The sequence below is a fragment of the Dipteris shenzhenensis genome, chromosome 33 (assembly GCF_047967505.1).
Source record: "Dipteris shenzhenensis isolate YYH24624 ecotype China chromosome 33, Dip_SZ_1.0, whole genome shotgun sequence".
NCBI classification, from domain to species: domain Eukaryota; kingdom Viridiplantae; phylum Streptophyta; class Polypodiopsida; order Gleicheniales; family Dipteridaceae; genus Dipteris; species Dipteris shenzhenensis.
The window spans coordinates 31,535,676-31,549,487 of record NC_141628.1 but is presented as its reverse complement, the minus strand read 5'-3'; the positions used below and the strand labels follow the sequence as shown (position 1 = coordinate 31,549,487).

Here is a 13,812-nt window from a genome sequence, read left to right as displayed (position 1 = left end):
GAGTGGGGTTATCCGTGTGTAGCCTAGCGGCTCGATGAAGCCCTATAATACCCATTGGCAGTGATCTCTATAGCAGGCTAAGCTTGAGAGGAAGCTCACTAGGGACTAACCAAGTCCTTTATGTGTGTCACTATATGAGATCCTCCCAAATGACTTAGTTAGCCGCATGATACGTGAGCAGAATAGAGGGGGTCTTCACAATGCCTTCCTCAAGGGCAAGGCTCACCAATAGTCAAGGACCTAAGGGTTACATGCAACCGCTATCATCTCAAGCTAGTCTACAATTAAACAAGGTGGGGTCCCACTATGGCCTTGTCTTTTAGAGTGTCATTATAAGTCCAAATGTAAGTAGCTCAATAAATATTTCGAAAAACTTGTGAAAGAAAACGATAGGTATAAATTGGAAGGAAAGGAAAAGAGAAAACGCAAGTGAAGGTGAAGAAATATCGAGAAAGGTACATGAGTGAAAGAGAGGAGAGAAAAGAGATGAAAAGGTGTATGTGTGTTGGGGGGGGGTGGATCGGCCATTAAATAAAAGTGGGGACGAGTGCCTATTTTGACAAAAGTAAATATAAATGTAGTGTCATTCAAGAGACAAAGAGAGCCTCCATCTTTAGAGAGAGATACCTAACAAAAGACAAGCTTTAGGATAAAAGACAAAAAAACATTTAGGACCTCCACAAGCAAACAAAAACCTTAAACCCTAAACACATTAGAAGTTCTTAAACTTCTATTAACCCACATTTAAGCCTCATACTAACCATAATTTGCAAGGTCAAATTGACCAAATGAACTAACTTCAAAACTATGGCCCTGATTAGCAACTCACTAACCAAGTCATCCCTTAGGACCCTTGCAGGGCCAAAAAGGTAGACAACGGTCCCATAAATGCCCAAGATAGACGTGGAGAGAGGCCTGTGAGTACAATGGCACAGCAGTACAGACAGTTCCTTCGGAAATTGGAGGAAGGCAGGACCTCTGAAAATGAAGGAGACTGTTGGGCCTCCCATACCTGTGAGGACCTCGCAAGCAGACAGATGAGAAGGGAGAACCTCTCCGTAGTGTTACCAACCCCTAAAAGATTGTAGTGCAAATTTTCCAAAAGAACAGTTCCCTTGAGGGTGGTGGGAACAGACCACAGAAACCCAGACCTTCAAGGTCATAGAGGCGGGGAAGCTAGAGTTAGGGGACCAGCTACAGCACTACTTTCATCAAGTAGAACAAAGGAATTAGCAACAGATGATTGGTAGACAACTGCTTGATTGAAGTTGGAACCATGCAGCCTACTGAAGGTAAATAGCATTCCGGGTCAGTGACCTCTCTAGTGGGAGTTTGGCATGATATTGGATACACATTATGCTCTACATTGGAGCAAGGGGAGAAGAATCCAGTAGGATAGATGAATATTGCAAACCTTTTTGTAATATCCACCAGGACTTTTTTTACGAGGATCGATGAATACCTTGGTTGTACAGGCTTATTGTTGCTGCTCCAGGGTATCATGGTTCTTATAGCAGCCTTATATTCCACGTTTTTATTTAAATTTATTCCGCTTTTATTAAGCATAACATGAATGTTGTTTTTTAAACAACTAAAAAATCATGGTGCACACAATTTGTTGAAAGGAAAATTTCTCAGAACACATATTTCCAGCCTCATAACATATCATAGACTCAGCTCAAACTTCAGATATGGTTAAACCTTAAGAGTATAGTGTCTTTTATTAATAGTATACACAACATATCACCTTATCAATAACTGAACCTAACTTTCTGGGATAAGTTCACTCCAAACACTATACATTCATTTTTCGTGCTACTGCCACTATACACAGAACTATTGATCCAACTTTGTCATAATGCCATCCAAAATTGTTCTACCACCTCTGATTTACAAGTAACTGGCAACGGTGATCCTGTACCTCCGTAAACAAAATGACTTCCTTATCTGCATATATCACACTTAATCCATTCCCTCTGCCACTTGATACCGAGGATACTCTCTCTTTAGCAAGTCATTCACTCCTGTGGGATAGAAAAGCCAAAAATTCAATCATTGCTTACTGGAACTGATGGAGAGAAAATGGTGAATGAGTAGAGAGCAGCAGTGGTTCCACATGTGAACACGAGTGTCAAACCCCACATCATAACAAAGGCACCCAATAGTTGCCAGTTGATATTCTGCAGCAGCAAATAAACCAGGCAGTCAGCAAGGAGGACAGAATGAACTTGTGTGGTGAGAATGGAACATCATGATTGACAAGTTATAGAAGAAACATGCCTTGATACTATCAACAGCCGATACACCTAGAATGGATCCAACCAGTATGTGAGTAGTTGATACAGGCAACCCTATTCTGGAAGCCATCAGAACTGTAGCCACGGTGCAAATTTGGGCAGTGAAAGCCCTGGAAGGAGTTAAGAAAGACAGACGGCCTCCAAGACACCGTACCAGTTTCCATCCCCATACAGCATAGCCAACACTAACACCAATACCCCCTACAGCGCAGACCCAGACCTGTAACCACAAAACAACAAGCTACAGGTCATTACAAAAAAAAAGTGACTAGATCAAGACTTCCATCAATACTAAGAGACAAGGAATTAACAGGTAGAGACGCCTGCTTACATCTAGATCCCATTCAGGTGCCAAAATTCCCTCTGATTGTGCATTGTGGTTTTTGAAAATGTTAAGAATGGCTGCATATGGACCCATTATGGAAGCTACATCATTGGATCCATGAGCAAGACTGTCACAAAATAATCAGAATGATGGCAATTGTCAAGATCACTGTATAATACAGACTAGTTTTTGGATACACACACAGAACCTTCACATCAAAATCAAATAAAGATGTGCCACTTTGTTGAAATACTTTACAAGATAAACTAACAAATGCAAGGAAATCAAACTAGATATCATATAAACAGATACTCTGTCTCAGCCAAACTTACGCAGTAGAACATGCTAAAAGGATAAGCAAAAAGCTGAACACATCTTCGACTTTCTCATCGAATTTTTCAGCTAAGGCATGCTGTACAAGAGTCTTCCGATCATACTCAATATTCTGCAAAAGATGGTGAGTGTTAACTAGGTTACCTGATCATTTGCAAATAACAGGAACAAAGCTAGAGGTTTTCGGGGAGACCTAATCTTACATGGTCGAAGGTCAAAGCTCTGCTCTTACAAAGAAATCTCAACATTTTCTGTTGAGTGGTTTGTTTTTTTGAATGTCTCAAACGTTTGAAAGACATTCTGTTGGGGGTCCCTGCTAGAAAGTGCTTCAAAGGTAATGTTGCTGGTCCACAGACAGGACTGCACGTAACCGTAACTTCAGGACTCTGGTCCCCTCCCTCTTCCTCGTCTCCTTCATAAACTGTACCAAGCACCCTCAGTTCATTAAATTGCCTTAGAAGTTCTTCAGGAGTTATTTCTACATCCTTTTCAAGAACATTTTCTTCTTTCTCAGCATCCTGTGACACTGATGCAGCAGCATCCTGCGCGCCAGAGTTTTGACTCGTCCCCGTTTCAAAGCAACCCAAACGCTTTCGAGCCAAAGGCACTACTATTAACTGAAGCAAAGAAGGAAAAGTCGCCCCTTAGAATCTTAAGGTTAAGTGCACTGTACATCAGAATCGTTTTCTCTGTCTTTGTTTCTTAAGTTATTGACTAGTAAATACTTTGCAACAGATCACAGATGTCAACTGAAGGCACGTACAAAAGCAAGTAAAAAAAGCACGTACAAAAGCAAGTAAAACAGCGAATGCAGCTGACGAGCCTGCAATAACAGCAGCCTTCCCTGATGGCATATCATGTAGGCTTGTTCTAGGAGCGCCCTGTAAAACAAGCGCACAACTTTCAGAATGTACCAAAGTACCCCCTTGATGAACATCATACAAAATTCTCTACACTCCCTAAGCATCATTTCAAGAAAATGATGTGCCTTGGTAAGAAGAGACAGGCAGAAACATAAAATTTGAGATCTCATCGAAGTGATCAGAGCTAGAAGATCCCAAACAGGAAGAAATCCAAACTACAGAGTACATACAAAGAAAGGGAGAGGGTGATTTCAAAAACTGTTTTTTAAAAAAGTTGAAACCCTAGTAAGTGATGCAAAGCTTTATGGTCTGCAAAGACAAGCTGTTCTTGACTCGATATAAATATATCTACACCTATGCCACTGATACATACCATTTTACAACATTCTCCACATCAAAAGCTGACAAATTTTCAACACTTCAAAAGAAAATAAGCCCTTTACCCTGTAGATGATGAAGAAAATGAGTACCAATACTGTAACTCCATAAAAGAAAGGTAATGCCTGTAAGGTCCTCCGCTCTGCAAAATGTGATCTTAGCAGCATGAGCTTGATAAAACCAAAAAGGGTGGCAGCTGCTACAGTAGCAATCAATGGGGGAACAACCCATGATAATAGAATTGATGCAACACCTCCAACATGGAAAAGTGAACCTGAATCATGCTGCATGAAGGAAACCTTAGTCATTATAAGTATTTGCAAGTGGACAGCTTTGAAAATGTATATACCTAGATGAATCCAGGAACATTCCCAAACTCATCCTCTAAAAACACAACATAGTGCAGTTTCAATCTCACGATAGTCACTCATAAGATTGAAAACCATAAACTCCATCACGCATGGCAGGGACTAGCTACTATGACATCCCCAATGACGTCATCAGCGTCCAACAGTGGGTGTAGACCATAGTATAAAAATATGCTCTCACACATACACATCCACACCCCCACGCATACTTGAGCATCCATTTATACAAAGTCTTCGTACTGAGTTTCTGTCGGCACTCCGGAGGTGAAGAGCAGACTCAGCCATGACCAAGGCTAGCACTCAAGGAGAAGGCTAATTCAAAAAATGTCCAAAAACTCTTCATTCAAGCTACAACTGCTTGTGAAGTCTAAACGATTTCATTTTAGTCTCTCCCAAACGAGCATCTAAATCTATTAAATGTATTTTAATCTTTAAATGCAATCTATTACGTAGTCCTATTTTTATTTAGCTTAATTTCCTTGTTCATTCAGATCTTGAGCCTTTTCAAAAGTTGTTATGTCTGAACTGAACTGATGGAAAGCCAAAATTACATCTTATAAATGTGGGTGTTAGCACATCCCACTTCGCAAGACATACTCATCTTGGAAGGCAGAAGGGATCACAAATGTCAACTTTAGCAAAGGCATTGGTATAGACATCAGAACCATGAAAAGAGGTGATTTTCTCTGTACGCTAGACTAAGAACTTTTGTTTTTCAGGGCTCTCAAAAATTCCATCCATTTTTAGGATCTACTAAATAGGTCCCCTCAAGTGAAAAAAGTAATTAGGTGAAATATTTATGAGTGAAGAGGAGCTCACATCTAAGATTCTCCCTCTCTCTCTCTCTCTCTCTCTCTCTCTCTCTCTCTCTCTCCATTGCTCTAAGTGCATGACAGGTTACCTTCCTTCCAGTACAAAGTTGAGGCCCCTCCATCCCGCTCACATATCACGAGTTGAACCAGGTCATCCGAGGGGGTCTCTTACAGCTACACACATCCAGGACTTGGTTGACACCTCGTGAGCACCCTGTGAAGCTCAGCTTCCACAGAGACCACTGCATCCGGATTTGAGCAGAGGGCGTCATTGATCCGGCAAGAGACACATGGATCCACCTCCCCCCACTCCTTGAGGATATCAATTGTGTCCTACCCAGATTAGAGATGTTGGAGGCCTTCATCCATGCGGCTGTCCGACAGCAAGACTCAGCCACATAGGCGAGATCAGGGTGCACGGCCAATTTCCACTCATAGTATAATCACTGAGTTTTTCCAGCCAAACAACACCGATCAGCAAGACTCATGGAGATGCCGGCTGCAAGGACTCGAGCTAGAGATACATCAGACTCACCAAAAGACTGAGGCACAGATCACATTAGGGGACCTTCCCTCCAGGAGTGATAGTGGCAATTGTTCACCGCAGGGCTATAGCTTGGAGGGCATAGCACGCCATTAAAATTAGGGTCACGTATGTTTCAGCCCTAGGGGATGAACCATACTCCAATCATACTACTCATATGACGTATGTGAATGGTCACGTATGGAAAAAACTATGGATGCAAGCACAGGGTGGGGTAGGTTGCTCTCTCGCGGCACACTCATCCACATATTACTTTACGCAAATGACGTGGCTCTCTTGTCTTCCTCAGCAGAGGGGCTCCACAGACACCTTGACGCACTACAGTCCTTTTGTAAGTCTCATGATTTGAAAGTCAACTTGGGTAAAACCAAGGTTATGATCTTCAATAAATCTCAAGCCATCATGCGCGATGAGCATTTGATGGGTCTCCTATTGAGGTAGTTTCATCATACACTTATCCTAGGGTCGTCTTTTCCGAGCCCATCTTCACTATGAGACCCACGATGCATGCACGCGGCCTAAGCAGAGGATATGCTTCATTGGCTAGGCTAGAGAGGCAATGCTTCCGCTCTCACTTTCAGGATCCACGGACCAAAGGGTTGCTTTTTGACTCCTTGGTCCACCCAACAGGGATGTATGGCAGTCCATGCTGGGGGCCAGACTTGTCGGATACAGAGTGGGCCAAGGTAGAGCAGCTACAGGTTCTCATGTTATCACGGATGATCCGTGGTAAGCCATCCGTCCCTCACCGGATCATTCGGTTCGGAGTTTGGGTCACCCCCATTACAGCTAGATGCTGCATTTCAGATCATTACGTATATGTACCGAGTTAGGGAGTATGGGGATTACACATCCGGACGTAGCAGGATACCATGGCTAGCATTGTCCTCTTCTATGGCACTTGCAGCAAGGGGAGACCAGAGGTGTTGGTATGCATGCACAAAGAGACGGTTTGCAGGACTAGGGCTCACATGGACAAACTACCTCCTTTCCAGTACAACATGGATGCTCCTTTCTCTCCCCTCCTATCACACGAGGTCAACCAAGTTATCCGTGAGGATCTACTACAACTACACACATTCCGGACTTGGTTGGGCCCGAGTGATCTTCCAGTGAAGCTGGGCTTCTACAGAGTTCTTACATATCACAACGGAGGGTTTCATTGATCCACCAGGATACACGCAGATTCACCTACCCCACTCGTTGAGGATCTCTCTTGGGCAGTTCCGGGTCTCTTCACACACACTTCATATCGAGAGCGGCAAAGCAGAGCGGTTACCCAGGGAGAGGTGCATATGCACACTATGTGACATCGTTGAGACAGAGGATCATTTCATCTTTAGGTATCCTGTTTACTTTGAGATCTAAGGGCGTTTCTACTGCCTCTTTAGAGATAGTTATGTTTTGGCCCGTTTCCTCTCCTACCCAGACCAGCGTTGTTTGGTTTCATTCATGAAGTGCTCAGACACCGCAATAGGATACTCCGAGCACGGAGACAGGAGCGGACTTCTTCCTCGACTAATACCTCTCAAAGCCCTATCGCGGAGTTCTTTCAGCCAGATCACATAGACCCCCACGAGGCGAGACCTCAACATGATCGTGACCCGGAGCCTGTGACCCGACAGCTCAAACAAAGGGTTGACTCACAGATCATACTTGGGGACATCCTCTCCTTGTTTAGGGTCGAAGCTCGACCGACGGGGGTCACAGTGGCCCTGGTTAGACGCAGAGCTATGACCAAGAGACGTACCAAGACTCCACCCTTGGGAGGAGCGACTGTGCTCTATTGCTAACCTCATGCCTCCACTTCCACAACCTCATACATCCTGATGTCTTGCTGCTGCTAATGATGATGATGATGGTTATGATGATGTCAACGATGATGCTGAGATTGATATATATAGTCGAGATATGACTATGTTGTACTTAGGATTTAGCCATTTTGCATTTTTTTGCATTCTGCATTGATGTGGATTCTCTCTCTCTCTCTCTCTCTCTCTCTCTCTCTCTCTCTCTCTCTCTCTCTCTCTCTCTCTCAAATCCCACAACTCTTTAATTCATGACCTCATAGATCCCATGTATGCAAATAACTACTGGACGATCATTGTTGGCCATTCCATTCTTCTCATGAATGCTGAGCTCGCATCTCCTAACACTGAAGCTGGTAATGCCGTCGTCTTTTCAAATGAAGCATGCAACATTTTGCCCTTCCTACCAACCATCTTCCATTCTTCTTCCATGAGAAACGTCCGAGAAATGATGGCCTTCTCCTGTGCCCCGTCTTGCTTCACTTTCTTTTCTGTTGAGGACTTCGAAGGCTGCATGGCACTCTCTTGCACCACATACCTAACCGAGTATCTTTCATCTGACTTGGGAACATCTTATTTATCCTCAACGGTAGATGCCTAGTACATATATTCCGCTTTTAAACCCACAGTGAGCCTATGATTTGCTGCCCACTTTGGGCAATTCCTAACAAAGTGCGAAGTGCAGTGACAAACGGAAGGAGGTAAGGAAATGACCAATGACCATGCCAAGGTGTATGGGTCACTTTGAGATACACATCAATGAGCATGCTGAGAGCGTGGACATACGAGCAATTGCGAGGCAGACTTTTGACGAGACTACTCCACATTGGACCACATCTCTACCCTCAAAGCCATCATAGAGTAAGCTTAACACCGAAAGCAAACATTATATTCCTTCTCTGCGGACTTCTAAAAGGTCTTCGATTCAGCATCATGAGCTCGCATCATCCCACTATGCCAAGCTTTGGGCATAGCACATGATGCTACATGGGTAGCCATGGCTCTATATGAGAGAGTACCACATAGGGGCTGTCAAAGGGGATGAGCAACACCATTGGGGAGAAGCTGAGATGCACCCACTCTCTTTAGCCTTTACATCCATGAGTTACTACATGATCGACGTTTGATCCTAGCACATATTGTCATACCAATCTTCCTATATGTTGATGACGTGGTGCTGATCTCAAACGACAACAAAGGGACGATATATACCTAGATGAGTCCAGGAACATTCCCAAACTCATCCTCTAAAAATACAACATAGTGCAATTTCAATCTCATGATAGTCAAGCAGTTTCAACAAAGAGACGATAGATGTTTTGCAAGCCTTCTATGTAAGTAGAGACATGAAGGTCACCTAGGTAAAACCAAGCTTATGATCTTGCTGACCTCAAACGACAACAAAGGGACGATATATACCTAGATGAGTCCAGGAACATTCCCAAACCCATCCTCTAAAAATACAACATAGTGCAATTTCAATCTCATGATAGTCAAGCAGTTTCAACAAAGAGACGATAGATGTTTTGCAAGCCTTTTATGTAAGTAGAGACATGAAGGTCACCTAGGTAAAACCAAGCTTATGATCTTTAACACTAATGAAGCTCAACTTTAACGCAAGGATTTCACACTTTCTGGAAAGCTGATTGAGCTAATTAAATCATATGTGTACTTGAAGATGCATTTTCACAAGTCCCAATTATGTATATATCTAGATGAATCGAAGAACGTGCCCAAACTCATCCTCTAAAAGCACTACACATAGAGCAGTTTCTATCTCATGACAGTATTAACAAGGTTGAAAACCATAGCTCCATCTCGCATAGCAAAGACTAGCTACAATCACATCCCCACCAATGTCATCAGCACCCAATGATGGATGTAGACATAGTATAACATATGCTCACACATATACATATCCACACACCAACACATCCTTGAGCATTCATTTATACTAAGGTCTTCGTATTGAGTTTCTATCGCCACTCCCAAGGTGGCCAAGATCATAGATGATACTCGAGATTTTTGTGTTTTGAGTACTAGTTTTGAGATTCTTAGGTAAGCCCTCAGCAAGGGCCTTAACATAACCTTGCCTCAGCCCATAGTTGCTTGTATAAGTTACTTCAGGATTGTACTTTGTCCCATAGGCCTGTGAGGCCTCCCGATCTCTCCCATATGATATATACCTAGATGAATCCAAGAACATTCCCAAACTCATCCTCTAAAAACACAACATAGTGCAATTTCAATCTCATGAGAGTCACTCATAAAATAAAAACCCATAAACTCCATCACGCATAGTAGGGACTAGCTACTATGACATCCCCACTGACGTCATCAGCGCCCAACAGTGGGTGTAGACCATAGTATAAAAGCATGCTCTCACACATACAAATCCACACACCCACACATACTCGAGCATCCATTTATACACAGTCTTCGTACTGAGTTTCTCCCATATGATATATATCTCCATGTACATGAGTGCATGCATGCGGACCTACATATTTGTGTGTGTGCACATGCTTTTCTCTGTCACTAGAAGTCTCAATAAGGTATTATGATGCTTTTGAAAAATTTATGAGAGAGAGAGGGAAAAAAGAGACCAGTGATAAAGTTTGCGCACACACACACAAAAGAATGCATGAGCTTCTCAACAAGTCATCTAAAATGCATGACCTTATAAATTCTCACCTTACTCCAATATATTGAATTAAATCCTTGTGTAGTAAGCGCTATTCCAATAATGGTCCCCTTGATGGAGAGAGATGAAGTCACCGGCATCTCCATGTAGTTTGCTAGAGCAAGCCACATTGCTACAAAAAAATCAAACCCAATGTGAAAGAACCTGGAAAGGAATAGGTGGAAGGTCTTGATAGTAAAGACAAACTAAACCACAGATAGCCTTGCACAGAGCGAGATCTATGGTAAAGGATACATACTTGCTGCAATTATGGCAATCATAAAGCCCCACATCATAAGATCCAAAGCAGGCCTTTCTTTCAGTATCTGCATATAGCAAAAACAAACTTGAAACTTTGACTAGCTGGATATAGGCATATATATGGCACTTGCGCATAATCATAATCATGGGCATGTGGAATTTTGGGAGGTGGGAAGTTTGCAAGAAACGGGCAGGTGGCGGATGAATTCAGGACTGCATACGAGTTATGAACTTGAAAAAAGTATTATAGCAGAGGTGGCAATGTAGCATTACTACCCTAAGGAAACAGGTGAATAGTTTCTGAAGCCTCCATTACCGAGAAGGGTTCCTGATAGAACAGGTACTGACTTTTTCGGCATACAGAAAAATTCAGGAAATCTGTCGGTACTATTATAGCCAAAGGTATTATAAGAGAATGCATCATCGGAACAGCAACTGACTTCAAGCTTCTTTTATTGTAGTAGTAGGCCTTTGTAGCATTACTACCCTAAGGAAACAGGTGAATAGTTTCTGGAGCCTCCATTACCGAGAAGGGTTCCTGATAGAACAGGTACTGACGTTTTCGGCATACAGTAAAATTCAGGAAATCTGTCGGTACTATTATAGCCAAAGGTATTATAAGAGAATGCATCATCGGAACAGCAACTGACTTCAAGCTTCTTTTATTGTAGTAGTAGGCCTTGACGAGCCTCGGCAGAAGAGCACAAACACCAATGGCCCGACGTAGCAAGCATCGTGATATAAACGTTCCTACCTTAGCTCGGAAGCATTGAAGTTAAACAATAGATCTCTTCCGAAACGCGGTCCAGAGAATCGCACTGGGTGATTCAATTCTTACGCTTGATTCTGTTCCGTCGATGCTACGATCTCCGAGAAGGGTAGCCCCTGCAATCTCCATGATGAAGGCTAAAACCACCGATTGTCGTAACGTCAGCGTGCCTGAGCCCACCGATGCACCGAACTGCAAACAAAACAAATCATAGACATTAAGCATCTGGGACGATTGTCATTTGGACTTGTCGAAATTCTCTCAAAGTTCAAAACTTACCGAAGTTGGAATATCGTTAGCTCCCGCCATAAATGCGAGAGCAAACGACGTGAAACCTCCAGCAATCGGGATCCATCCATACGTAGAAGTCCATCGCCTTGGTAATATTTGGGGAGGAAATGCAGGGAAGCTTACGTCCATTTCTGATCATGAAACGCTCTTTCACAGCCACCAACAGCGTTTATCCAGGATTTCAGCCCAGGATTTCAGCCAATCTCTGAGCTTCGCGCCCCACCAGCATAACGACTGCAGCCTCCCATCGCGCGATCATACCAGCCGATCAGAAACATCAGCTGCGGCATTTTGCGAAATACAGGATAGCTTGCCACGAACGTTTGGAACTTGGAGCTTGGGATGCGTTTTCGCATTCAGGCGTATCAAGTCGAAACGACAGCCAAGGGAGATACAGAGGGAGATTGCGCTGGTAGCAAAAAGGTTCCCCGATCGAATAAAGCGAGCTGAGCAAGAAGATTTGGATGCAAACGCGTTTTCAGGAAATCTGCAGGGATTGCGTGCAATCCCTCAATCGTCCCACACAGAACCAAGAAAATCTACTACGTTGCGACTTGCAACTCCATCTGTCTGTCTCCCCACTCTCAAACACGAAAATGCGTGCCCAAACGGATCGTTTTCTTGTGCGTTTCGCTTGCGGCATGGCCAGGGATCACGTCCTGCTGGCTGCCAACAGCGCTAGCAAAAACGAAAAAGCATTGAGATCAGTTCCGTGAGCAGTTCACTCCACGGGAGAGACCTCGACAATCCCAATCCCAATCGTCTGCAGAGCAAATGGCAAATATTTGGGCGTGCGTGAGAGCACCAAGGCGCTATCTTGACAAAGGAGCAGCAGCTGTGCGACCAAGAGACGGAAAAACTGGATCTGGGGAAAGGGAAGAGAGGCAATGGAATCGAGAAAGCAGAAGATGGAGGTGCAATTCGGAGAAGATAAGGAAAGGAAGAAGAAGAAGATGGCTATGGCGATGGCTATGGCTATGGCTATGGCTATGGCGATGGCGGTGACATAAATACTTCCTTTCATCATCATCATCACTCATTGCTTCCTAACCCTACCCTAGTCAACACCATAGTCAACTCCAACTCCATAGAAACCCGCACCACTTTGCATCTTTCGAACGCACTTCGGTTCCCACTCACCACTCTCCTCACTCTCGTTCCCCTTCTTGGACCCGCCTCCAACCCTGTCCTACACCGTTCACAGTCAGATTCAGGTGCCTATTGGCTTGGAAGGTTGATTGATAGAGGAACATCGCACCAGAATTGCCCGCTCGGAGACTCATATTTTTCTTCGACAACGGGGCAATCAAATGCCAAGATGCAGCCCTATGAAAGTCGAGGCACACCATGGGGTGTGGGAAAGAACGCCAATTCTTAGCATTTCCACTCAAGCGGGACCATCCTCTTTGTTAGTAGATGATAGTTTAGAGTGTTTACAAACATAGCATAACATGGGCACATTACGCCCATGGATCATGGACAAGCAAGATTGCCCACCCACATCCAACCCACAACCAAATTGCATTCAATGCACCATGGGCAGGCATGGGTGGACAAAGTCTAAGATGTTAGCAAGTGATAGTTTAGCTCTCAATAGCTACCCCTCACACCATGAGCCATAAGCAATATGTCCCCGTGTTGATTCAACCATCTTTTTGTGTGGAATTTTTGTATATCTAGTCTTTTTTTGGGTCTAGCCAACCCTTAATATAAGCCAACTAGACCTTATCCCATGTTGAGAGTAGCTTGGTCCCATGATTGATGCACCCACCTCTTGGAATAATTTTCTTAGCCCTATACCTTCATCTTCCGACTAACTCTTGCCCCAACATGGTAGATTTCCTTTGCATTTTCGTTTATCCATTCCAACTACCCAAGGTTGGATTGCATGGTTTATATCCTCCCAACATACCCTACGGTTCACTTATGAAATCACCTTTACATAACTTAGGTACCAACGGTTGCTTAGTATTGTACCATGATGCAAGCCCACATGAACAATACAACCTACGGGCCACTTGATCTAAATGACGTATGGCAAGGTTGCCATCCCCCTTGTTCATGTTCATGACAACAAACC

At 43.6% G+C, this 13,812-nt stretch overlaps 1 protein-coding gene across 5 annotated transcripts; it reads right to left on the bottom strand.

Annotated features, from left to right (window-relative positions):
• Nucleotides 1-1,682: 1,682 nt before the first annotated feature.
• Nucleotides 1,683-12,661, bottom strand: LOC147879969 (uncharacterized). Of its 5 annotated transcripts, XM_087371837.1 has the most exons (12): nt 11,721-12,661; nt 11,511-11,633; nt 10,671-10,737; nt 10,423-10,544; nt 4,450-4,480; nt 4,262-4,338; nt 3,744-3,836; nt 3,159-3,572; nt 2,955-3,067; nt 2,629-2,749; nt 2,281-2,517; nt 1,683-2,180 (listed from the first exon to the last, which is right to left on the bottom strand). In XM_087371837.1, the coding sequence occupies exons 1-12, from the start codon at nt 11,859-11,861 to the stop codon at nt 2,049-2,051; spliced, it is 1,671 nt and encodes a 556-aa protein (XP_087227963.1). In that variant the 5' UTR covers nt 11,862-12,661; the 3' UTR covers nt 1,683-2,048. The 5 variants fall into 5 exon arrangements, with proteins under 5 accessions (XP_087227963.1, XP_087227960.1, XP_087227962.1 ...); XM_087371834.1 differs by having other exon boundaries at nt 4,262-4,480; XM_087371836.1 differs by having other exon boundaries at nt 4,289-4,480.
• Nucleotides 12,662-13,812: the final 1,151 nt, after the last annotated feature.